Genomic DNA, 26,858 nt, shown 5'->3' on the forward strand with positions numbered 1-26,858 from the left:
AGATGACTGCTGAACAATCGCCACATGTCATAACTTTCTAGTTATCACTTTCACCAATATCACCATTTCACCTTCTTTCACTTTCATATATTTTTGGTAAAACAGCAATTTAATGAAACTTTTTTTTTTACAGGCACCTGAACCTTTCCGTTCGACCCAAGCAGCTCCCGGCGCTGGTCCGCAGCGGTGTCCCAGAAGCCCTCAGAGGGGAGGTGTGGCAGCTCTTGGCCGGTTGCCATAACAACGACCACCTGGTGGAGGAGTACCGCACACTTATTACTAAGGTAGGAGCCTCGACTTTCTCTGTCCACGTGGGTCAGCAGGAACTCTGGGATCTTGTTGTGGGAGGGAAGCAGGGCCTGGGTTACAGTGGTGTCTCCTGATGAAGCCCGTGTGTAGCATCTGAACCCCATTATGGAATTGCTAATGCTGCCATATTTGTCTGTTTACAGAGATATTCAGTAATTATTTGAACAGGGCCATTAAATTAGCTAAAATGTTTTTGGATGTGGACCCAGGGTGAAAACGAGTGTTCGGTGCCAGGCTTGGGGCCTCAGAGGGGATGGCCAAAGACTTATAAACTATTTGCTTTGACCACTTCCTGTTAGTGGACTTTGAATGTTTTGATGTTCTGGACGTAGACGTGTGGACCTTTGATGATCCGGAAAGCAGAGTTGCCAAGTTCTGTTCTCATCTTTTTCTGAGCTGGTGTCTTTACTGTACATTTTTGCTTGACACATCCTATTTATTACATCTTCATTGTCCCCTGCTATCTTACCTGAAATGGTCGCTTAAAACTTGACATTATAAACAGTTAAGGCCAGTTTATTAATTGAATATAATTCTAACTGATTGTTAAATGGTTCTGCAAAAATGTCCCCGTCCCTTAAAAGTTGAACCAGCACCTGGAATCTGTAGGATTTTTTTTTATTTATGTCCTTGTTGTGTTTTTGTGTCACCGTTTGGTTCTCTGTTATTTCGGTAACAGATGCAAGTGTTCCTACTTATTACATCTTCCTTTTTCCCTTGCTAGCTTTCCTGAGAATTGACGCTTAAAACTTGAAATTATAAACAGTTAAGGCCAGTTTATTAATCTAGCATTTAAGTCATTATTTTACACTGCACTAATTAAATTTAAAATCCTGTACACGTACAAGTGACTGAGCAAAGCAGTTGTATTACTGTAAAGCATTTTAATCTGGATTTATACCGTTTTATAGAAATATGTATCTAATATTCGTTATTATTGTTTTTTTATCCCCCGTGATTGATCTGGCCCTCCTGCATCTCCGCTGTTCTGAAGCCTGAGCTGTGCTGCAGCTCGTTTCTGTTCCCAGGCCCTGCTGCCAGCGCATTTTCCAGAATCGCCCTTCCCGCTCCCAGGCAGTGCCTGGACCTCAGCTCTTCCTGTCCCGTTTCCCCTCTGGCTCCGCTGGACTTCAGCTCCACCAAATTAAGAGCCACGCGCCATGCCGTCTACGCTCTGCCACCACGGAGTAGTCTGAGAACGCGCTAACCAAGAGTACTTTTTATTTACTTATAAACGGTTTTATAAGAACACATGCTCAGGGTTTTAAATTAATTTCATTAAGTGACGTGGCTTTGGGTGCAGCTCAGTTCAAGTGAAATTCGCTCTCCTATTCAGCTTGGATTAGTGGAAACCCCAAACAAATCATTTTGTGATTTCATTTGGATTTCATAACAAGTGCATTTAGTGGAAAACCATAAACAGGTCACTTATTCAAGATTTATTTGATTCAGTAATTCACATGATGGGTACTTCATTTCAATCTGTTTCCTTTAATCAGAGTCAGAACCTGCAGATAAAAAAAAAAACTTAAAATATTCTCTTGTCATATAACCACTCGCCTATGAACCAGAAGACCCAGGTTCAAATCCCACTTACTACCATCGTGTCCCTGAGCAAGACACTTAACCCTGAGTGTCTCCAGGGGGGGACTGTCCCTGTAACTACTGATTGTAAGTCGCTCTGGATAAGGACGTCTGGTAAATGCTGTAAATGTAAAGTGCAAGTTTTTTGTTTCTCAGATTTGCAGTGACATGAACATGGAGTCTATTACACTACATTTAAAGTATGAGCGCTCTGGCTGGTGACTCCCGGTCATGAAGCGGCCATCCATCATTTCTGAGACGTGCGGAAGGAACCTGTCTGATGGCGCTTTCGACCGGCTCGCTGCTCGTCTCCTGAATGATTGAGATCTTGTTATAATTACCCATCCTGCTCTGCTGCGGCCTGTTTCTCTTAATGTCATTTGGGGTGTGAAGTCAAGTGACGTGTGCTGGGCCTCAGGTTGAAACTTTTGGGGGAACGAATTGGTTTCTCACCACACACACGCGTCCACAGTCTCACATCGTTTGTCATTGTCCTTGATTGGAGGAGCTCCGAGGGTGTTCGGTCCCCGTCCTGGAGGCTGGAAGTCACGGCTGGTGTTCATTACAGCCGTGCTCTGTGCCACCTGGCGCGGCTAATTAAATACCGGCTTTAATTTGGGCGCTGAGCTAATGAGTCGAGTTGGAGCAGGTTGGCACGAATACCTCCGGGTCGCTGTCCTCCCTCCAGCGCTGTGCCTGGGCAGCCGCGAGCACGCCGCCGTCCTTCTGCGGGGGCACAGATAATGACGAGGGACGGGGCGCGCGCGTGTGACGATGGGCATGGCCGCGTCAGCAGCGCTGGGGTCCCAGGTGGCCGCAAGATGTTCGCCTTTCTCTAGCGCAGACTAACGTGCGCTTACACACACACTGCAGTCCAAATAAATACTACAGTGGGTGTCTGTACGTGTGGCCTTTCGGGGTTGGTTCTAGGCCTTGTCAAGTGAAGAAGGTGAAGAGCATCCCTGGTCTCGCTGTTGTCTGTGTGTCTTTTTCTCCACGTGACCAGCCAGTAGGAATGCCGTATTGATGTCCCCTTCAACGTTGGACAGACTGACACCATACCGAGCTTAATTAGTGCTGAAAGGAGTCCGGCATCTCTCCTCATGCAGAACGAAAGGCCATTGTTCCCCTCTGTTCCCTCTCATTAGTCCCTCTGAGGTGGCCACTGGTTCAGTCCAGCACTGTCCTCAGCAGGTGTCCTGAGATGAACCGGGCCCACGAATTTGCCACTCTTTGATCGTCGGTCAACTCCGGCGTCCAGCCGACTGGCTGATTAAACGTTCGTGTCCCCATGCAGTTGTGTAGAAGTGAGTTTAGGCAAGAGGCCAGTGTCTTATCCATCCATATGTGGGATCGCTGTGTGCTCTCACATGAACTCTGCATGACCCAAGCAACATGGTGGCCAGATATAATTGGTCAATTGTATTTTGTTGTCTTTTTTTTTTTTTTTTTCTATCCCTTGTGAGTCGTGGTGTCACCAGATCCTTGTGCCCGCAGTGTTTGTTTTTTTTTTTTTTTCTTTCTTCTTCTTAGTGTTGTGTGTGTGTGTGTGTGTGTGCGTGCAATGACAGCATTCAACTGACCCACATTATGTTTAGGGGATCCTTAGAGCTTGATGCAAGCTTTTTGAATGATGATGTCTCAAAAGTCACACCAGCGCAGACAACCAGTACCAGGGGTCGAAGCTGCAGATGGCACGGCACACGCGGTGCCTCGCAATGACCGCCACTTTCCAGGCATCATTCACACGGAATGGGCACATCCTTCTATAATGGACAAGGTCTTTGCTGTTCTAAGATATTTAAAAAGACAACGTGGTCTAACCCGACAGATTTGAAGTTTTATTTTATTATTTCATTCAGAAATGTAGTGGTATGTTGTAAAATAAAAAAATCGAGAGATATTCCGCTCTCGCGATGCTGTGCACGCGTGACTGGCACCTGCCGCTGGCCTGGATGACAAACTCGCCTTAAACCTCCCCCCCGCGTCTGAACCCACACCTTCTCCAGATGTGTCACTGTCCATAAACTTGGCCTCTAGGGTCAAACTGCAGCCGACACGCCGCCCCCGCGCCGCTAATAAAAACAAACGGTTCCATAATGGCCCGCCTGTTCACACCCGCGCCTCATCCCCGCACATGGCGGGGGGGGGGCCACGCCAGCACTTCATTTATGCGTGTGTTCGCGCGTGCTACGAACGAGTGCGAGGAATGCCGCCGCCACCCAAAGAGTATAGCTGGCCGTGCAGAGTGCAGGTACGTGTCCACTGCGGGGTGTACAGCGAGGACTTGGTGATGCGGTACCACATGGATACGTAGCCCCCAGCACTTCCATTGATTCTGTCGGTATAATACCGAACAGTTTTCTATGACACAAGCATGATTTGTCTTATAAATATTATTTAAACAAAAAAAATTCTGTATAAATGTATTCTGTGTATCACCAGTATATCGCTATCACTATATATTGCCATATTGATTTTTTTGTTCAAATAATGCGGTGACGTTATTGCTCTGTAGCTGAATTATTGATGTGCGCGTATGCGTGCATGTATTCGGCATGAGACTTGGGAGCGCTGAGCTGGACGTATGCAGATGTGGCATTGCACATCTGTTGCTCAAACTGCGGAGATCAGGAAAGAGATCACATTCTTACCCAGCCGAGCTCCATGACCTCCTCCCTCTCCCTCTCTTTCTTGCCATCTGATGGGTGAGCTGCCCCCCCCCCCCCCCCCCCTACCTTTCAGACAGGGCTATTTTTAGCTCCTCGTGTGCCAGACTGAGGAGGTGTGCGGAGGCACGAGTGTGTGTCTGAGAGCCGAGGTGTGTGTGTGTGAGCGCACATTCACAAGGATGAGGTGTAGTTAAAGGACGGGTGATTGTTGAGGGAGCGATAATGCGCCAGAACTGGACAGAGATGGACTGTTATGGCTGAGATGGACGTTAGAGACAAGAGAACTGTTAAGTGAAGAGGCGGACGCTGTCCAGGTCTTCCAGTTTGTCAGTTCTTTCACACAACCCCCCATTTCCCAGAACGATCAGACGGGGTGCACATCATCTTTCATTTGTGAAGTGGCAGCATTGCCAGTGTGTTGGGTGTTTATGGAATGTCTGGGAATATGTACACGTTGAAGTGCGCTCTGCAATATCCTGTAGGCTAATCTGGCTCGGCATAACATTTCACTTGGGAGCCGAGCAATAACCTACCCCCTGCTGCATGTTTGAGAGGGCGAGCGAGAGAGAGAGAACGAGGCTGTGTGAACGAGGTTGTAGCCCCCCCAAAAAAGAAAGGAAATAAGGTCTGTATGGGAGTGTTTGCTGGAGAATGAGAACTTTGTGTGAAAGACAAAGACCTAAAAGTAGCTGCATGTGTGTTTTAAAAGAGCTTTTGTGTGTGTGTGTGTCCACTTGTGTTCCTTTTTAAAAGAGGAGTGTGTGGGGAGAGGATGCCTCCCCACTGGTTGGTCAGAGCCGGCGGTGGGCGGAGCTTGTGTGCCACTGCTGCGGCAGAGCGAGGGAGAGTGGGAGGGAGGCTGCTGCTCGCTGCATCGCGCCGCTCTTCCCCGCGCCTCATTCCCATTCCAGACGCGGGCACCTCTCTGTTTGAAATGCCAGTCACCCCCACCGACTCGCGCCCCCCCTCCGGCTGATCTCCCGTCCCGTCCCGCTTCATTCTGCTTTTGGGACGAGAACTCGCCGCATCCCGGGATTACGCTGTCTGTGGCGCAGTCTCCGGTCCTCAGGGTCTCGACTGGACGGGACTCCTCCATCGATCAGGAATTTCTCTAATCAGAGTAACTTCTGACTCCCCCACCGAGCTGGACAGCAGAGGGGACGGCGAGCGGAGCTGGTACGTCCTGGTCCGGCATCTTCAGCCCCGGCCCACCCCAGTTCCAGCTGCGTTTGGCGGGGACGACTACACACGCGTGAGAGAGAGAGGGTTGTCCTCCTGATTGGCAGCTCACGTTGCTGCTGACATGGCAGTAGCTGAGCATGGGCATGTCCCCCATTTGTCCCTGGGGGGGCAGTAGCCTTCCAGCCAGCCTCTGCAGCGCTAGCAGCCCTTTCTGCCCGACCCCCGTACCTCCTCCAGCAAGATGAACTCTACTCTGCTGGAGGGCAACGCAAGTGGACCGCCGTTCTGCCTCCTGGACGTGGGGTACTCTCAGGTTCTCCACACCTGCCTGCTGGAAGTGACCGTCATCCTCTTCCTCACCGTCCTCATCATCTCCGGCAACCTGGTGGTCATCTTCGTCTTCCACTGTGCGCCGCTGCTCAACCACCACACCACCAGCTCCTTCATCCGCACCATGGCCTACGCCGACCTCCTGGTCGGGGTCAGCTGCCTCATCCCTTCCCTGTCCCTCCTGGACCATCTCAGCGGGCTGGACGAGGAGCTCATCTGCAAGGTGTTTGGCTACATGGTGTCGGTGCTGAAGAGCGTCTCCATGGCGTCCCTGGCTTGCGTCAGCGTGGACCGGTACGTCGCGGTGACGCGGCCGCTGTCGTACGCGGCCCTGGTGACGCCGTGGAGGCTGCGCGGCTGCATCGCCCTCATCTGGCTCTACTCCGCCCTCATATTCCTGCCCTCGTTTTTTGGCTGGGGGAAGCCCGGTTACCACGGCGACGTGGTGGAGTGGTGCGCGTCGGAGTGGGCCACGCGGCCCCTGTTCACCGCCTTCATCGTGGCGGCGCTGTACGCGCCCGCCGCCCTCACCGTCTGCTTCACCTACGCCCACATCTTCCGGATCTGCCGGCAGCACACGCGGCAGATCAGCGAGCGCAGGGCCCGCTTCGGCCCCCAGGAGCCCGAGCCCGGCGGCGGGCCGGACAAGCGCTACGCCACGGTGCTGTTCCGCATCACCAGCGTCTTCTACCTCCTGTGGCTGCCGTACATACTCTACTTCCTCCTGGAAAGCGCCGGCATCTACCGCCACCCGGCGGCCTCCTTCCTCACCACCTGGCTGGCCATCAGCAACAGCTTCTGCAACTGCCTCATCTACAGCCTGTCCAACAGCGCCTTCCGGAAGGGCCTCAAGCGCCTGTGCTCCATCTGCGTGAGGAACGTGGACACCAAGAAGCCCCCGCCGCCCCCCAAAGCCGCGGCCGCCAACGTCTGAAGGTCGTCAGGACCCGTCCTGAGTATGGGAGAGACGCACTTCTATGGAAAAGTGTGTGTGTGTGTATATGCCAGGCGTGGGTATTGGAAGGGCCCAGGCGTCCTCCAAGTATGGAGCCGGTATGGGAGACTGTAAATACAAGAACGTGGGCTTCCACTGGTCCTTTGGACATTTTCATTTCTACACTTCTGCTGTCACCACAGAGCCATGTCTGCTCTTTTTTTCTTTTTTTTGGTTTTTAAGTGCTAACGGTGCTTTGAGTGTGTTTGGATTGAAGCCGTCTGGAGGTCTGGACGTGCAGAAGTTCAGGCAGAATGGCTTGACTCGTGGTCTCTTCTCTGCCGATGCTGCTGCTTGTCCTGTTGCTTTTAACTCTGTGGTTGATGGTGTCGTTTCACAGCGTTCTTCTCTATTGTACATATGTGTTTTACCTCCTCTTTCGTGGCTCACCGCCCGCCTGCCGATAGTGCTTTGAAGCCCTGTGCTGATGGAGAGTGACGAAGGATCGAGTCTCGGCACCATCACTGATGGCCATCAGAGAGAGAGATGATCACATGTGTTCATCTCAAACTGTTTCCTCAAATGTCGCATTTGCATTTTTTTCCAATTAGTGGAGTAATGCTGGGGAGGGATTATGTAACGCCGCCTCCGGTCAGAGATCCGCATCCTCTATGAAGACTTTGGTCTTCACCGGTGGATGCATTGTGGTGGAGGACTGTCACGTCTTTACCCTTGAAAGAAAAAGAAAGCGCTAAAATGATTACTAATTGATGTGCACATCTCCTGTTCTGGCCAAATACACATCTGAAGAGGGGTGATGTTCTTAATCACGAGGTGCTAAAAACACATGTTGGACATCGTCATTTTAAAAAGACTTTCATTGTAAATCACAGTTGTTTTTGTGATTTCTCTTAATTGTTGTCACATTGACACTTTATTTAAAGAGACAAATATGATTGGACTATTTTTTACTGCGTTTAGCAACAGCACATATATATATATATATATGAGAGACTGAGGACAGAGGAAGGGCGTGAGGGAGCGGGATTGGAAGGTTTCTCAGCAGGTAGGGTGGCTGTTTGGCACAGAGTGCCACTGTAAAGGAAGGGCATCTGTTTGGTTCTTTAAGCACCAGTTTAGTGGTGACTAAAGCCAAGTGGAATCGAAGTGGAAGCAAACATGGACTCTGAGCTGGCGCTGTACATATCTTGCAACGTTGCGGCTCTCTACCCACCGTCACTGGTGCCCGTGTCCCTGTGCTCTGTACTGAACGGTACTGTTTATAACATGAGGTCATGTTGTAGATCCTTTAGCATCGTCCTCCCAGTAGACCAAAGTAAACCTGCTGTATTTACTGGACATATATCTGTTTTGTATGAGATTTTAGATCATTAAAAAAATTACTGTTAAATTGATGAGCGAAATACTTTTTCTGCCTTTAACTTTGTATCCAATGCAATAGTGTGTCAGACTACGGTTGAACTCCAGAGTAACATGATTTGTGTTTCCCCTGGAGATTGTATTTATTTATTGTTGAGGTTAGAAATGTTCCTTGATGGAATTTTTTTTTTTTCCTCCTCACGCATGTTTAGAATAATATTGCCCTATAAAATGTACTTGCATATTCCAGAGCATAAAGCTCCAATGTGAGGCAGGAAGTGGTGCAATTTTCCTACTCCCAGCCGATAAACACAACTTATCGCACACAATAGAAAAGGGCTTTTATTTCTTCATTTGTCGGGCCAAAGTGTTCCAGCTGTGTGAAAAAAGGAGCAAAAAAAAAAAACGCACTCTGGCCATAGGCGGTTTTTGGTGTGTGTGTTTAGATGGTAGCACAGATGAGCCCAGTGCCAGCCTCATCTAGGCTATTTGACTTCACTTTATAGGGTGCACATGACACTCAGACCATTCAGTGTGTGTGTGTGTGTGTGTGTGTGTTTGCATGGTTCGGGGGTACAAAGGCACATGTTTCTTAAAGTTGTTTTTGTGTTTTGTAGTGTGTACAATGTGAAGGCTTCAGAGTCGATGGGTCATTTCTTATGTCAATATTAATGATTAGCCATTTTCAGCCCGCGCGGTGTATGATGCTGGGGGCAAAACTGGTTTTACTGAAGCAAAAAACAGTTTATTTTAAGGCTGTAATAACTGCAGCGCTGCATTGTTTCTAAAAAAAAAAAAAAAAAAAAAGTCCATTTTATATAATCCAGACTTTTGTCCCACTAGCTGCCCAACTCTTCCTGTATTAATTACCGTTTCGAGCCCGTGGCAGAAACTGAGCCCGTGCAGTCAGGGTTCTTGAGCGCTGTACTGAGACGGTATTGTGTTTATATTTTTGGTTCTGGGAGCGTGTTGGTGTCAGAAGGCCCTTTGCTCTTGGTTGTTGCATGTTCCTATGGAGCTGCTTCTTACTGGTATCTGTGGGCGAGTCGGTGGATTATGTTCCTGGTGTCTTGTGTCTGTGGTCTTGGTACTTTGGTACTTTTGTCATAAGCAAAAATGGGTGAAAGGTTTCTGTGCTGATGCAAGTTTGTGGACATTTTAATGCCAAAGACCAAAGTCCCCCCTCCTCATTCCTCCCCTCCTTTTTATACATTCCTCTCTTTTTCTCTTGTCTAATGCCAGAGCCCTTTTACCCCTTTCCTGTGGGAAAACCGGACTCAAATTCTGAAAGCCGGACAGAGCCGAGAACTTGCGGTCTCGGGGGACCCGGTCACCCACGGTGACCTGCTCTCCTCAGTGCCATATTAGGCTTCGGGACGTGGTGGGCCTCAGTGCTGGGGAACGTTCGGCCACACTCACACGCTCACGCCTTACAAATTTTACATCCCATTCCCAACTATATTCATTTTGAAGGTGTCTCAGTGTCTTTGGATTCTTTGATAGGACGTACTTACTTAAAATATACGTAATTTAATCAACTTCTTCTCGTTTGAATGTGCTTTCTCAGTAAGTGAGTACAGTGATCCATCTGAAGTTTCATAATGCGCCCGTCTTTAACACACACAAACACGGCCTCCCCAGTGCACTCTGGCTTCAGAAGCGTGCTCTTACCCCCCGTACATTCCCTCGTTTATTTTATGGCCAGTTGGCTGTAGGCCAGAGCATTACAAATTACAAACACAGCTCTCTTGCTCCAGAACGTCCCAGAAAATGCAGCGGATGCATCTTCATTTCTTTTTTTTGGAACCCCGCTAGGTCATGAATTATTCTGTTTGAACTGAATCTAGTGGAATTGTGGGAATCCTCTTCTTTTTTTAAAAACATGTTGTTTCCTAAAAAGAAATGAGTGTCTGTATTGTAGGAGCGTGGAGGATTGGGTGCCTGTGTACCCCACCTGCGCTGAAGATGTCATGTATGTCAAGTGTATATTTATATTCTGTTATATCTGCACTGACAAGAAAAAAAGAACAATAAATTATCTCATCATAAGTATCTGAGTTTGCTGCTGTATCCCCTGCTCAACATCTTATTTTGCAGTTTGTACAAGACTTAGAACCTAATTGTAAGAAGATTATAATGAATTCTCACACACACACACACACACACACACACACTCCAAAGATAGTGTAATTGTTGGATTTACTCCATATTTAAATAGAAAATGAAATCCCTGTTGCACTTGCAGCACAATTGATGGCATGATATAAAAATCTGTTCCAATATTATGAAAATTGAAGTCAGAAGTTTGTCCTCCAGCGAACTGTCTTCAGTGTTGAAATCACATCTCCGGCTGAGTCTGAAGACAGCTGTCTGTCCTCACACATCTCAGATATGCATGCCAGGGGCACCATTTATTATTATTATTATTATTATTTTTTTTTTTTTACAGGAATTCTATTTTGGATCCTCAAAATGTCCCCAGCTGCAGTCTTAATAATATTCATACTTTTACCACAATACAGAATATAGAACAAGCTGCGTCTTAACTTGGTTGTCAGTCTTACTGTGCTTCATATATCTAATAGGAACAGACAAAAATAAAAAAAATAATACGAAATAATACATTGCACATTTAGACCGTGGTTAATTTAGGTTGTTTAAAACTTATTTTTGCAAAGGTATTAAAATAGTCCCCCCAACGGCAAATGTGTGTGTTTCAGATCCAGCCATCCAGCCTCCATCCCTACTGACCCTCGACTTGTCCGTAGGTGTAAAACTCACACTTCTGCCGGTATGACTGACAGCTGTGTACTTAAATAGTTTCAGCCGGCTTCCACACATCAGGCACCATCAGGGGGTAATTAGGGTACATTTTAGTCTTGTACTTTATCTTGAGTGAGTGTGAATGTGTGTGTGTGTGTGTGTTTAAGAGAGAGAGAATGTTGAGGAAATTGCCTCACCCTTTGTTTGAATGGCAGTTGGGGGGGCACTTTAGTTATGTGTGTGTGTGTGTGTTGACCAGTGCACCCACACACACCCCTTCCACTCCTCAACACTGCGCTGAGTTTCATAATCTGGCCCCTGCAAAGAAAAACAAAATGCCATTTTGCTCATTGTTGTTGGTCCGAATAAACGGCGACAGTAAACAATGGTGCAGAAGAAGTATGGCGTTTCCTGCGGAACCCCACCCCTGCGGCACACAGCGGTTCTTTCTCACTCACCCACACACACACACACACACACACGCCGGTTGTTGCCCCCAGCACCGAAGCCCCTCTGTGTGTTTTGGTTTCCCAGCTCACGCAAGTGAACAGCCTGTTAATTGCACTTATGTGACCCATTCTTTTTTGGGGGGGTCGAGACTGAAGATAACCTGTCTGAGCTCCACAGAACATAAACAAAGATCATTATCCAGCCCCCATCACTGGCAGACCTTAACCAGAGCCCCCACGTCAGGTATACACAGAAATACACGTCCTTCCTCCATGAGTTTCCCAGGACGGTGAGGCACAGTTCTGACTCCTTCTCAACATCTGGAGTAGAGACGTCCTGAAGGCCTCACCGTCACTTCTGAAGTGAGCTTCTGCCTGCCAGCACTGACTGGAAGACCACTGAGACCCTCTCACTCTCACCAGCTTTCTAATGTCCACTCCACTCTCTGGGCTTGAACATGGGACAGTGGTGGTTCTGCGGGACGATGTGATTGGTGGCATGTCAGTAGTATGTGGAATTGTCTGTCATGTTGCCGAGACGCGACTGTGTGTTTGCTCGAGAGCGAATACATTATTTAGTGCCTTTTCTGTTCCAGATAAACAGGACATCAATAATAGAGCGGAGGGGTAATTAATCTTTGAGCAGCGGCACCACCGCTGTCTGCTGCTGCTCTCGGTTCCTCACAGCCAGTCCGGAGACGTGTGTTTGTTTGCTCCACGTTTGGGCTTTCCGTCTCAGTATTGTCGCCACTTCAGGTCTCCGCCTGACACCCGTGACTGTGCAAATTGCCTCACCTGAGGGACGGAACTGGGTTAATGCAGGGAGTCCACTGAGCTGGGAAATGGCCAGTAGGAAATATTGTTGGATCATCTTCCAAATCACATCTTGTGACCATTAGGGGAGGCCATTGCAGAGAATCTTGAGATATGATCATGATGTTGTCCACATTAACATACAGGGTGGGCCATTTATATGGATCCACCTTAATAAAATGGGGATGGTTGGTGATAGTAACGCCCTGTTTGTGGCACATTAGTATATGTGAGGGGGCAAACAAGATGGGTGGTGACCATAGTGGCCATTTTGAAGTCGGTCATCTTGGATCCATCTTTTGTTTTTTTCAGTAGGAAGAGGGTCATGTGACACATTAAATTTACCATTCCCATTTTTTACCATTCCCAACCATTCCCATTTTATTAAGGTGTATCCATATAAATGGCCCACCCTGTAGATTCTGTAATAGTCCGTGTGTGGGAGGACCGTTCTCTGCGATGGTATTGTGATAGATGTGAACGTGGTGAAAGACACTCGCTGACTCTTCTGCAACCAGTATGTTGTAAACAAAATGTCTGGTCAAGTCGATCAGCACAAAGGATGAGATAATATCTATCTATCTAGAAATATCTATAAAACGTTATATTGTGATATTGTATCAATACAGGGACATCAAATATCAATATTTTGGTACACTGATTTAGTCCACCGGGTGGTGCTGTCGAGTATTTTCTTTAGCGAGGTCTGCAGGGGGAGGAGTCAGCGTGAGACTACAGCCTCCACTTCTGTAGATGGCGCTGCACAGCTGGGTAGTTTGAATTACCGCTTGGCATTTCAGGCAGAGTGAAATCAAAAAACATGACAGACTGATGACAGCATCTTGAATTTCAACTTGAATTTTTACATTTTCAGTGAACTGGAGAATATTGCATATGTCGTACAATATGTCGTGATTTAATCGTATCGTGATTGTGATTGCCAATATACAGCCCTATAAGATAAGGCAAAGGGTATGACCCATAATTCTGTTTATTTTCGGTTTATTTTGCCCTGAGACGCTGATCAGCCGTGTGGTATGAACTCATATGACCTGATCAGAAAATTTGTGTGACCTGAAATGAGCTGAAATTTACATTTTGAGAAAAAAAAAGAACGTGTTCAGCAGAAATGAATCAGGCAGTTAATGAATAAATCAATACGTCGGGAAAATGCAGTCTTCCCTTTTTTGCATGGAGCTATCCAGGGAAAGTGGTCATTTCTGATAATTACACACATTTGGGATCGTATTAATCAGTGGTATAAGCCCCACCTACGATCACCACAGATACTTTTATTACTTTTGTGCCCCTGAGTAGGACACTCAACCCTGATTTGACTGTAACTGCTAAATGCCATAAATGTATTTTTTGTTTGCTGGTAAAATATCGTAGGGCAGGTTTAGACAAGTGTGCCGGGTGACGTGACGCGCCGCAGAGCTTATAAAAGCAGACCGTTCAACCCGTGCTGTAGTCTGATGAATAAAATATGGAGTCAGTGCTGATGAAGCACACGCGGGCCCACAGCTCTGCTGGATACCAGCTAGACAGGTTGACTTTTTGGTCGTTAACTCTTAGTTGACTTCACACGGGTAGTTTTGAAATACGAGTAGTGTTTCTTCCAGTTTCCTAATTCGGTGACGTGGTTAAGTGGTCGTGTCTGACTGTGTATGAGTGAAACATCATGTATCTGTTTGTTAATTTGCTCTGGAGGATAACAGGTACATTATTATAGATGATTTTTCCTGTCATAGCATATAGTTCAACAAAATTTGCAATTTTAGCAGTAATAATAATAAAAATAAGTGTGAAAATAAACAATGGACTTTGTAAATATTATATATTATAAAATGTATGTACAATTCAGAAAATTCAGGTACAGGTGGTGTAGTAAAGAATTCTATCGATATCAGAAGAACATTTGCTAATAGAGTAAGATATGGTGGCCCAGAAGAGTCAACACAAATACGAATACAAAAGCCACAATGGAATTTACACCCTCTTGAAGTTCCGGAAACTCTGTTCATATATGAAATATTGTGTATTGCATGAAATATTTGATCCCTGTGAATAACATTGCTCATTATTACAGGCATTAAAACATTTTCGTGCACTTTACTTACTTATAGTAATAAATGACTGACATATGAACACGGTGTCTGTAACTTCCAGTGTTTGTAACTTCCATTGGGGCTTTTCATGTATTCATGTTGTTGCTTATGCATTTGGGTTGACCCTTCTGGGCCATATATATAATATCATGAAGGTGTGCATTAGTGCAATGTCTGCAAGTGTAGATGCGTGAGTGTCAGTGTGTAGCAGCATTTCTTCTCAGAGGCGTGGATCCTCTGAAGAGCAGCAGCTCAGGAAGAAGTTGTCAAGAGAAACAGTGGGGTCGGAGTGTGACCTCAGGCCCTTCACCGACTAAGATGGTAACATGTAAGTGTGACCAGAGTTCTCTCCTTTTCTGTCTCTGTTCATTTGGCAGTAATGAGCGACTGTGGAGGGTAATTAGGCTGCAGTGCTGGGCAGAAGAAGGATGATGATGATGATTATGATGATGATGACAACAATGATGGATTAAATCCACGGATCACTGCCTCGCCCTTCCTACTACTGTTTTTTTTTTTTTTTTTTTTACATCGGATGCTGAGGCAGAGGGTGGGTTTGTGCAATGGACCGCACCAATTTGTGTGTTATGGGGGTGGGGTTTAGAGATCTGGTTAGGAGCAGGGTGGGGTGTCACCTTGCTGTGAAGAAAAATCACCACAACAGGGGATTAGGGGTCAGGGCTGTCTGAACGCCCTGTTCTTGTACACCTTGTGTGTGTGTGTGTGTGTGTGTTATTGCAACTGTATCTTAGTAAGACCAACCAAACACGTTCACAAGAAAAAACAAACCGACAGATCAGCTTTTTGGCTTCGTAGGTCATGCGTTTGGTTACTGTGGAACCGTGTTTGTTACTTCCGCCTGGTCTGGCATCTGCTTTGGAGCCCATGTGACTGAGCCATGGCTTCAGGCTCACAAGTCGCCCTCCATTCCCTTCTCCTCCTTCTGTCTTTATAAGTCTGTATGTTGGACGTTTGTCTGTAGGTTGTGTTTAAGGTAGACTTGGCAGTAAAAATCACGTGAAAAGGTATGGCGGGTGTCTGTCTTTCCTCCTCTGCTCTGAGGAGCTGTGACCTTTTAAATTTCCTTTGATTTAAACCCAGCAACCAAAAATATTCCCCATTCTAAACGGACTCATCTTTATTTAGAAAATGTTTCATGGATAATTGAGGATTTTAATTGGATGGATTTAGCAGTGGGGGAAATTGGCTGGAATGATCTCCCGAGAGCGCTTGCGTCTCTTCTCACACACACACACACACACACACACACACAGCGGGTGTTACACCGCTGACAGGGACTCTGAGGACGGTCCTTGGTGTGCGTGGGTCATGTGTCGTCCGTTACTGAGGTATGGCCTCGCACAACCGTTCTCTTTATTGTACTGAAAGTCGGTTTTGTGTGGTGCCCCCCTTCCGTCTTTTTCTGAAGACCATGTGAAGATGCGTGGCATTTTAGCCGCATTCGGCATGTGATGCACCCTTTACTCAGGTTGCGTCACTCGGCTGTTTTTGGACAAATAAATTGGCCTGATTACTGTGTTCACTGAGGAAATGCTGCTCCGTTTTACTCTCTCAATGCTGCCATTGCACATTAGTTGCTACTGGACTGAGGCATCTGTCAACAGAAACATTAATGAGTGGAACTACTGAAGACCTTTAGCTCCGTTGGGACTGCAGCAGGTTGCACTTTACGTGACACATGCTGAAACTGTGATGTTCGCTTCTCACTGCAGTCGGGTCAAATCACGACAACGGCCTGGCTCACCTGCAGGACGCCTGCGGACATATGAGAGCACCTGCCCGTAGTACACAACAGCTGGGGGTGTGAAAAGCAGACACACACACACACACGTACACACTCACTCACAACCCTTAAACGAGGGCTCAGCGTCCCCTGGAGACCAGAACACAGTGTACCAGTAGACATGACCGGAATAGGCTTTGGGTATTTGTAGGGTGGCTCTGTGTCATGTGATGCGTTACGCTGCCCCCTGGCGGCGATGTGAGCTTTTGCAGTCCCCCCCCCTCCAAAAGAAAAATGTCAAGCCCCCAGCGGTGTTCGGTTTTCAGTGCAAACGTCCTGTGTCTGCAGAAAAGTGCCCTCCTAATGACTCTGAAAACGCTCATCGCTCTATTTGTCCCCCCCTCTGTTCCTGCCTCAGGAATCTCCCCAGGACAGCGCCATTACCAGAGACATCAACCGCACGTTCCCAGCACATGACTACTTTAAAGACACTGGCGGCGATGGGCAGGACTCTCTGTATAAGATTTGTAAGGTGAGGTGCACACTTACGATGTGATTTAAAGGGAGGGTGCATTATTAATGTTTTTATATATATTCATTTTTTTTAGAAACAAGTACCAAGGGTTAATATGTTAATAAAGTGTTTATTTTTGAATGGCCCTTTGAACCATGTCTAGACATTTAAATAGTGCTACTCACATGATGCAATTAATGCAATTGATATTTTCAATGCCCTAATGAGTATTGAAAACCATGGGGACACTTTTAAAAGAACTCAAACTAGTAAATACTCCAGACAAGGAAACAGGATGCAGACTGCGCTGTGGCAGACAGGTGTAGCTGCGAGGTTCTGACGCCAATCCGGCTCTGCTCAGCGGCTCCCCTCAGCAGGAGCGGAGGCTGATGGCTCGTAATTGGCTGGTTGTGTTGGAGCCGTGCATGTATAATTCATGGGCTGAAGGTGCCTCTCAATAATGCACTAGCTAACTTCCCCCTCGCCCCGTTTCCCTTCTTCTACCGCTTGAGCGTATTGGCTTTGCCAGAGCCCTGCGGCTCGGGCTCCTTTGTATTGACCAAGTAATCTTTCTTCCACTCAGTTCGCTGAGTTCACAGCGTCCAGAAATGAGCGTTTGGCCTGATTTCCCACTTCCACCAATGAATTGATCGTTGATGTGTGTGTCTCTGCTCCGCAGGCGTACTCTGTATACGATGAGGAGATCGGGTACTGCCAGGGCCAGTCCTTCCTTGCAGCTGTGCTGCTGTTGCATGTAAGGACACACACACACACACACACACACACACACACACACACACACCAAGTTACTTCTATTCACTGTCTTCCGGGGCAGCTGTGGAGCCGTGATAAATCACTCCCAGCTTTATATGTGTGTTTCAGCACATGCTCCAAAGAGACCTCTGGTGGTCACTCTGCACACTACAGAATTGACATCGCTAAGTTAGGAGATTGATTCCTTTGGTGACACATTAATGATTGTATCACTAGTAATGTTAAAACACTTATACAGTACTTTATTTCAAAACATGATTTATGATGGAATGCTGCTTTTAAATTTGGAAATTGTACTTACATTTACATTTATGGCATTTGGCAGATGCCCTTATCCAGAGCAACTTCCAACGTCATCAATGAAGTAATCAGTTCACTAGGACTCAAACCATGAATACAGTCATTTTATTCACTCTGTTGTAGTTTTTTCTTGCATAAGTCCGACCATAAGAAAGTTATAAGTTAGTCTAAGTATTCTCTAAAGAGGAAGGTCTTAAATATACTATACAGAACTGCGTGGTTCTGACCTCGAGGGGAAGTTCATTCCCCCACCGACAGAGAAGAGTCTAGATGAATGTCTTCCTCGTACCTTCAGAGATGGAGGGACCAGGCGAGCAGTACTGGTGGCTCGGAGTATACCAGGTGCAGTGTGAGGTGTAATAAGGGCTGTGAGGTAGGATGGTGAAACTCCATGTTTGGCTTTGTAGGCCAGCATCAGTACGTTTAATCTGATGCGTGCAGCTACTGGGAGCCAGTGGAGGGAACGTAGAAGAGGGGCGGTGTGGGAGAATTTGCTGCTGGATGACACTCAGAGGTAGACCTGCTAGCTGGGAGTTACACTAATCTAGTTGTGAGATTACTAGGGACTGAACCAGTATCTGGGTGGCCTGTGTTGGTAGATAAGGGCGGATTCGTCTGATATTGTAGAGAAGGAACCTACATGAGCAGGAAAGATTGGTGATGTGAGACGTCCTTATCCAGAGCGAATTACAATCAGTAGTTACAGGGACAGTCCCCCCCTGGAGCAATTTAAGGTTAAGTGTCTTGCTCAGGGACACAATGGTAGTAAATGGGGTTTGAACCCGAGTCTTCTGGTTCACAGGTGAGTGTTTTACCCACTAGGCTACTACCACCCTGCAACACAAACTGCTTGAGAAAGCTGTTCTTCTATGATAATTGGTGATGAAAATAAATTATGTTCAATAAGATGTACTTGTGTTTACCAACTGTTTATTCAGTTAAATAGCTGCATCCATATTACACGTCACGTTTGATGTGGTAATTTCACAGTTCGAAGACTCGTTCTCGCCCCCTACAGTGCAATTCGGCTAGGTATACATCCGCGCTAAAATATCAAGGTGAAAGTCATCATAGTGTAGCGGTTCTTCTTCTGCGTTGTGTAACTTTTTGATTTCGTTTCTTGAACCGCAAATGATGAGCTGACACCCAAGAGATTTTCTGTGCAAAGTGTATTCTGTACAAAAAGCAAGGCCGCGTCAGAGCATCGCGTCTTTCTGCACCTCTCTCTACAGTATACAGTATTAAAAGAACATAAAAAAATATTCACAAAATAACACACATGCAAAATATTCCTAATATGTACATAAATTAAAATGAAAGAAATAACTTTTTGCACACAAACCCCACGCACCCCTCACAGCTCACGCCATGTGTCCAAGAGACCTGAACCGGGTCTCAAAAACAAAATAAAAGTCTTTAGAAAATAAGAAACTAAAAGACACAAGAAAGAAGAAATATACTTATAAATCTAACCATTTAACTCCGGCACAATAGCTTGCATAGTATAGACCCAGCTCCCAACCCAACTTTGTGAATAGATTAACGGCGATATTTTTTTTTATCGCCCGATAAGAGTCTCATGTTAACGCAGCACGTTAACGCCGATAAAGGCCCACCACTAATTATGATATTGTATTATATCGCAGGATAGCCATCCATTTCCTTAGTCAAGACAAAGAATAAATAGACTGAAGGGATAACGGTTGTTGAACAGTGGTCAGATATTGTGCATGGTAACCCAACCAATCTGTATTCCAGATGCCAGAGGAGCAGGCATTCAGTGTGCTGGTGAAGATCATGTTCGATTACGGACTCAGGGAACTCTTTAAGCAGAACTTTGAGGACCTACACTGCAAATTCTTCCAGCTGGAGAGGCTCATGCAGGTTGGAGATGTTGTGATGTTGCTGGGCGCCCAGGATTGTCCTACGTACCTTTTTATATATTTATTTGTATACATTTTTTGTGCTTTCTGCTTCAGGAGTACATTCCAGATCTGTATGCTCACTTCCTGAATGTGGGCTTGGAGGCGCATATGTATGCCTCCCAGTGGTTCCTCACACTCTTCACCGCCAAGTTTCCACTCTACATGGTCTTTCATATAATAGACCTGCTTCTCTGTGAGGTATTCTGCTTCTTCCAACATATACTGGGAAAAAACAAATAAGTAAAATTGATCTGCTTTTCAATTGTTTCTCTCCTGTTCATCATAGGGCATCAGTGTAATATTTAATGTGGCTCTGGCATTGCTCAAGGTAATTCACATCTTAAACTGATCTTAACCATATCCCATTCTCATAATCACTTTCACGGGGAGCTGATTGGGCTAGGACACAAAACCACACACACACACACACACACACACACACACACACACACACACACACACACACAGTCTTAGTCTACCCATCAATTCTACAGCCATTTTCCTCCAATTTCTCCACACAGACCTCCAAAGACGACCTTCTTCAGACCGACTTTGAGGGAGCTCTTAAGTTCTTCCGGGTCCCTGTTCCCAAGCGATATCGTTCCGAGGAGAATGCCAAAAAGCTAATGGAGCTGGCATGTAGCATGAAGGTAAAACCCTAAATGTTAGAATCACTGTCAAACAGGTACGCCACAGTGTTAATCGTGATTCATTATTTATGAGTTCCTGCTGTAATGTTCATGCTAAAATATGTAGTTGTTGTTGTAATGATGTCATGCTGTGTTATTGTCTCCATCCAGTAGAGAAAACTTCCAAGTCTCTGCTGGAGACTGATGTGCATTAATAGGAGCGTTTTAGAGCATCAACTCGCACACTTACTTCCTTTTTCACTTGAAGTGTGTATGTGAGGCCGGTTAAACTTTCAGAACCAGGGGAACTACATTTGGAAATAGATATCCTAATTCAGACGGAGGTGTCTACACAAAAGGAGAAATGGCATTTAGTTTTACTGGCCATGAGAAAAAAATACATGTAAAGTTTTCGAAATGGGTCAACAATTTTCAAGGCACAAAAGAAATAAACACAGGCGAGGACAGTCAGGAGAAGTAGTGTCAGCATGATGGCGGTGTGACATAGATTTTGGTTAAATTCAAATTCTGCTACAGACCACAGTATTGCAAATGATGCAAGTATACAATAAAAACCAATATGCAAATATTGCAAACATAACCAAATATTACACTTTTATATCTTTAACATAAAATATGTGTAACAGGTAGGGTGAAGGTGTGCAAATGAGTGAAAAAAAAAGCAGAGATTTTGTGCAGAGAGTAAAAAGAGCAGAGAGTCCAGAGTGGTTGAGAGTGAAAGTACTGGAGTGTATTGGAGTTCTATGTACTGTTGTGATTGAGAGCTCAGACAGCCTGCAGGAAGAAGCTCCTCCTCATGATCTCTGTGTTGGACTTCAGGGAGCGAAAGAGAACAGTCCATTGTTGATAAAGGAGCTGCGAACGCATGTTTAATTGACTTACCTCGCTGTGCACGAACGTTGTTGCTTGCATACGTGTTGGTCCTACACCGAACTTGGAATTGGAAATTGTGTTTGGGAAAATTTGATAAGACTTTAGTGTGGAAAGCGTCAGACTGATGTCATGTACAGTAGGGTTCACAGATAGAAACCAAACATAACCTGAATATAACTCAACCCGAATAAGACTGAACCCAGTCATATTCCACCATCATACATGTATAAATATGCTGATTTGTTAAGAGGCCAATTTAACTCAGAATTTCAGATATAAGTCTATAAGTGTATTTCAGAATTATTCAGATATAAGTGTCTTCATACAGGAGCCAGGAACTTCAACGGCAGGATGATTAGGATGAGCCTGTTGTGAAAAAATAACACTGAACCCTTGAACCCTGACACATTTGCAGGTTATTGCCTTATTTTTCCATTTGTAATTGGACATTGCAAGGTGGTGTGCACACAGAGAAACGGGGGCTGAACTAACCTGTATCTAACCCCCTAACCCTTGACCTTTACTGTAAATCACTGTGATACGGAATGAAACTTTCCCGGCTTCTATGTATGAAGTTATTAATAACTTGTACTGTGCCCGTCACACTGTCCAGGCCTTTCCATGGACTGACTTAGGGCTTGATAGGTTTTTACATTTTTAACAAAGTGTCCCAGTAGGGTGTGCTGTTGTGTCACATTTGAGTTTTCTGGCTAAGGAGTTAAAAATAGGCCATTGTTCTGAATAAAATTGCCCAATGCACCACTTCACTGTGCACACAGCTGTTATAGGATTGTTATGCAATCCTTGTTTTTACGTCCGCTGATATAACTCCATGGACAGTTGAACAGGTGACATGGCGCCTGTAAGAACAAGGAGATTCAAACACTTCCTTCAGTGTATCGAGTTTCTTTCTCGATAAACTAAGCCATATTTCTATAACCAGGGCTCCTTAAGGTCTGCTGCATCCTGCTAACTCTGTAATTTGGGTCAAAGCTTATTCTGAAGTCCTACATGTATTAGACTTTAATGTAATGTATTTAATGTACCGAGTCTCCAGAAGCTCCAGTATGTCCCAGTGCCTCTGCCTAGCCGTCATTCTGTGGCACGGTTAGTGGAAATCATAAACATTCACTTCATTAACCCAACTCCTCCACGGCCGTCATGGTGCAATGACTGCAGCTATTAAACTATTACCGACCCTGTATCTGCGGCTACAGAACAGGCCCGTGGGCTCACAAATGTCTGAGCTGAGCTGCTATTTACGATCGGACCCACATAATCACAAATGTGTGTGTGAGAACCATTGCTCCTTTAAATCACCACTGCGGCAGAGTTGTGGGGCTGGGGGGAGGGCCCGAGGTTGCTTTTGGCGGTTTGTGGTGTGCCACTTCCAGGTGCTTGTGGTCGACCCGGGAGCTGGACTGGTCTCTTTCGTGTGCCAAGGGCCCAGTTGTGGTTTTCTGTTAGTAAAGCTCCATGTTTACACTGGATTGGAGCTTATGTGCAGGGGCGGGTCTCGAGTCCACAAGGAGAGAATGTTATTGGTTCCTCTACTTTGAACTCTTTTCTGCGAACGTTGATTTATAACGTGAGAACCTTTGAGTTGAAAATGCAGCAGCACGACTGATCTTCAACCTTCCCAAGTTCTCCCACACCGCCCCTCTGCTACGTTCCCTCCACCGGCTCCCAGTAGCTGCACGCATCAGGTTCTAAATACTGATGCTGGCCTACAAAGCCAAACATGGAGTAGCACCATCCTACCTCACAGCCCTTATTACACCCCGCACTGCACCTCGTATACTCTGAGCCTCCAGTACTGCTCGCCTGGTCCCTCCATCTCTGAAGGTAAAAGGAAGACCCTCATCTAGACTCTTCTCCGTCTTGGCCCCTCGGTGGTGGAATGAACTTCCAGCTCAGTCACTGAGCACCTTCACACGGCAGCTCAACACCTTCCTCTTTAGAGAAGATTTAGATGAACTTGTAACCTTCTTCTTGTCTGACTTCTGTATAGAAACTAGAACAGAGTGAATAAAAAGATTGTATTCATAGTTGGAGGTCCTAGTGAACCTGAACTGACCACTTCATCCATGGTGACATGGAAGCACGTTGTAAGTGGCTCTGGATACGGGCGTCTGGTAAACGCCTTAAATGTGTCACACCGGTTCACATTGTTCACTTTTTCGTCGAGCGTGCATCATGCTCTGTCCCTCTGTCATTGGCCCAAGATTAGTTTGTGAACGAATGAGTAATGTGCAGCCTGATTGACCACTAATGCTTCACTTACGGTATTAGTCTGAGACGGCCCACACACACTTGCTTTCTCAGCGAAGGATCAGCGCTGCTCCTGATCTTAATTGCGTCTTGAATGGTGGCTTCCCATTGAAAGTTTAATTCCATTAATGTTATCGCATCCTGGACTTCCAGTCTTCTCATTAGTCCCTTTTAGGAACAGATCCTGCTATAGTGACATTAAGAAGACCCCTCATTATGCTGGCCTTGGCTGTTTACACCAAAGCAGATTCATGTGGCGCGTTCCACACATAAGATTATAATAACCGCCACATCCCAGTCCCACCATGTCAGCGTTGCCTGGCGTTGATTCATCGCCATGACGGGACCTCGATATCAAGTTTTAATATCTTATTCAGCATCACCGATAAAGAGGCAGCATTACCTTGATCAGGTTTATCTGTAACGGCTGCTGTCTGCAATGTGTCTCAGATCAGTCAGAAGAAGCTGAAGAAGTACGAGAAGGAATACCACACCATGCGCGAGCAGCAGGAACAGCAGGAGGCGCCTATTGAGAGATATGAGGTGAGGCCGCACTGTCTCTCATTTCTACTACGAAAGATGGAATGAAGACACGGGCGCAGTATTTGTCCTGTTTGTGAGAATATTGTCTTTTTTTTCTGTTTTTAATCCTTGCCCTTTTTGAGGTGGCAGGTGATTGTGTTGCATGGTAGGATGATTCATTAAGGGGCTTAACGGAGTCGACTGTTGGCGGAGCTGCATAGATTTCCATCCATTAGGAGAGGGGGAGGTGGAGAATTAGCATATGTGCTTTGTGCTGCTAATGAGGAGCAATCTGAGAGGGACCGCAGCCCCCCCGGCCCACCAGAGATGCAGCGTTGTCAGGAGAGAGGTGGTGTGTAAATGGCTGGGAGGGGGATAAAAGGGAACGAGTTCATACTCTCAACCCCTGTGTGAACTCTTTACTGTGTACTATTGAGAATAGGGCTGAGATTATTCACAATTTATTCACCGTTATTTTTTATATTGAACATTTGTTCATTTGGTGCTGGAATATAATGAGTAGTATAGCCATCATAAAGCTAATAACAGACAGCAAATAAATAATCTTAATAAATACAAAATATCATTAATTCAAATAAAACTGGCAGCCGTTTAAGACATTGATGTGTGCTGCAAGACAGCCCTTTAGACACAGTGAGATGTTTTGCATTCGTGCTTAGTCTCCGTAATTACTATAGAGTAGGTGCGCCCAGACCTTTGACTGGTGGCGTAAACTAAACTATCTGGTTGTTCATTTGTAATGCCAATTTTTCCACAACTGTGTTCTCAGCATTTTGTCGCATAGCACAATTTGCATCATTAGAGCTTTCCAATTCTGCAGATCAGACTCTCCCTCCTACACATTTGCATTCCAACAATGTACTGTATTTTGTAACAGTGCAGTAATTTAGTTTACAGATGAGAGTAAAAGGAGCCCCCCCCCCCCCCCCCCCCCCCCCCCCCCCCCACCCAATAGTCATTTAATTGGTGCAGTGTTGACTAAAATGCTACCACTGGAATAAAATAATTTCTATTGGTTTCTCCCTGTCATGCTCTGGCTGTCTAGAATGTTCCTTGTGGAACTTTCACAGCTACAGGGACACTTTTCTCTCCTTGTCACAAGAGCAGAGTTAAATATTAGAGGAACATTGTGTCACAAGACCTCCGTCACTGTCATGACAGTCAGAGGACAATTCGTACACTGCAGTGCAGTATGTCTCTCTGATATACACACACCTGTCCCCTGACACGTATTCACATACATAACTCCTGTAAATATCGCTGTTCGTAGCGGGAGAACAGGCGTCTGCAGGAGGCCAACATGCGTCTGGAGCAGGAAAACGATGACCTGGCCCACGAACTGGTCAGCAGCAAGATCGCCCTGCGCAAAGACTTGGACAACGTGAGTAGCTCCTCTCCCCATTCTCCACCTGGCCTATTCCCATATCACCTTCCATGTTTAATGGTTTTTATAATATAGAAAAGGCTATTCTACAAATATGTATGAAAACCAGTCATACATAATTAAAACATTTTATTCTTTGTGTGTGGATTTTTTTTTCTAAATTTTGTAACTTTGTCTCGTTCATTGGTGTTTTAATATTTTAATACTTGCATGGAGTAGAAAACAATTGGAAATGTCTGAGTTTGTGTATAGCAACAGAATTGTGTGGCAAACAATGACCCTGTGTCTGACCCTGTGTCGTAGTTCATAGGTGTGTTTGATATCCACGTTACTGACACTCAACAGTTAAGTGGGTTTTAATATTTCTCACAGCAGCCTTACCACACAGAAGCTGCGTTGTGATTTTGTGAGTTTGTGGTTGCTGTCATTTAGTGACCAGCAAATTGTGAGGTGCATCAGGAAATCTTTGCTTGTCTGCCTGTGATCTGAAACTCTATAAAGAGATCGGCTCATGCAGCATGACTGGTATGAAACATGAGAATAAACCAACCACAGAGTGGATGAAGAGGAGGACATTCTCCACTTTAAAGTGGCTGAGGACAAGTTATGACCCACATCTGCACATTAATTCTAATTGGTTTTATATGAAGGAATGTAAAATACTGCAGTGTAGGATTAGATTATAATTATTTGATTATAACATTACCTATAAATTTCATAATACAGAAATGTCAATGTCATTTGTTTGTGGCTGAAGGGTTGAAAGTACATTACAAAAAAAATATTCTGAAATATGCCAGTATGTGTTATGTTAAAACACAGGGTGGGCCATTTATATGGGTACACCTTAATAAAATGGGAATGGTTGGTGATATTAACGTCCTGTTTGTGGCACATTAGTATATGTGAGGGGGCAAACTTTTCAAGATGGGTGGTGACCATAGTGGCCCTTTTGAAGTCGGCCATTGGATCCAACTTTTGTTTTTTCAATAGGAAGAGGGTCATGTGACATCAAATTTTTTGGTAATTTCACAAGAAAAACAATGGTTGGTTTTAAGAAACTTTATTCTTTCATGAGTTATTTACAAGTTTCTGACCACTGAAAATGTGTTCAATATCGCCAACCATTGCCATTTATTAAGGTGTATCCATATAAATGTCCCACCCTGTATAATATATGCGAGTGTTTGATAATATATGTTAAATGTGCAGGCGGAAGAGAAGGCTGATGCTCTCAATAAGGAGCTGCTCATCACTAAGCAGAAGCTTATTGACTCTGAGGACGAGAAGAGGAGGCTGGAGGAGGAGTCTGGACAGGTGACATGAACACACCTCTACACTGCATTACATGTCATC

The 26,858-nt window shown here is 45.5% G+C and overlaps 2 protein-coding genes across 5 annotated transcripts in view; both read left to right on the forward strand.

Annotated features, from left to right (window-relative positions):
* The window catches only part of rabgap1 (RAB GTPase activating protein 1), a 55,558-nt gene that overhangs the window by 20,707 nt on the left and 7,993 nt on the right, over positions 1-26,858 (forward strand). For all 4 annotated transcript variants that reach the window (XM_028970949.1, XM_028970950.1, XM_028970951.1 and 1 more), the window contains 10 exons: positions 134-284; positions 16,687-16,800; positions 17,462-17,536; positions 19,615-19,740; positions 19,836-19,979; positions 20,068-20,109; positions 20,303-20,431; positions 24,026-24,118; positions 25,389-25,499; positions 26,715-26,819. In XM_028970949.1, coding sequence (XP_028826782.1) covers positions 134-284; positions 16,687-16,800; positions 17,462-17,536; positions 19,615-19,740; positions 19,836-19,979; positions 20,068-20,109; positions 20,303-20,431; positions 24,026-24,118; positions 25,389-25,499; positions 26,715-26,819 — 1,090 coding nt within the window. The remainder of the gene's footprint in view (positions 1-133; positions 285-16,686; positions 16,801-17,461; positions 17,537-19,614; positions 19,741-19,835; positions 19,980-20,067; positions 20,110-20,302; positions 20,432-24,025; positions 24,119-25,388; positions 25,500-26,714; positions 26,820-26,858) is intronic.
* Positions 4,325-10,426, forward strand: LOC114785150 (probable G-protein coupled receptor 21). Its single transcript, XM_028970953.1, has one exon. The coding sequence runs from the start codon at positions 5,989-5,991 to the stop codon at positions 7,009-7,011; it is 1,023 nt and encodes a 340-aa protein (XP_028826786.1). The 5' UTR covers positions 4,325-5,988; the 3' UTR covers positions 7,012-10,426.

This window comes from Denticeps clupeoides, chromosome 3, assembly GCF_900700375.1.
Source record: "Denticeps clupeoides chromosome 3, fDenClu1.1, whole genome shotgun sequence".
In the NCBI taxonomy this organism is placed as follows: Eukaryota; Metazoa; Chordata; class Actinopteri; order Clupeiformes; family Denticipitidae; genus Denticeps; species Denticeps clupeoides.

Excerpts from the sequence above, each read along its gene's own strand:
- LOC114785150 (XM_028970953.1), top strand. The coding sequence starts at position 5,989 with ATGAACTCTACTCTGCTGGAGGGCAACGCAAGTGGACCGCCGTTCTGC.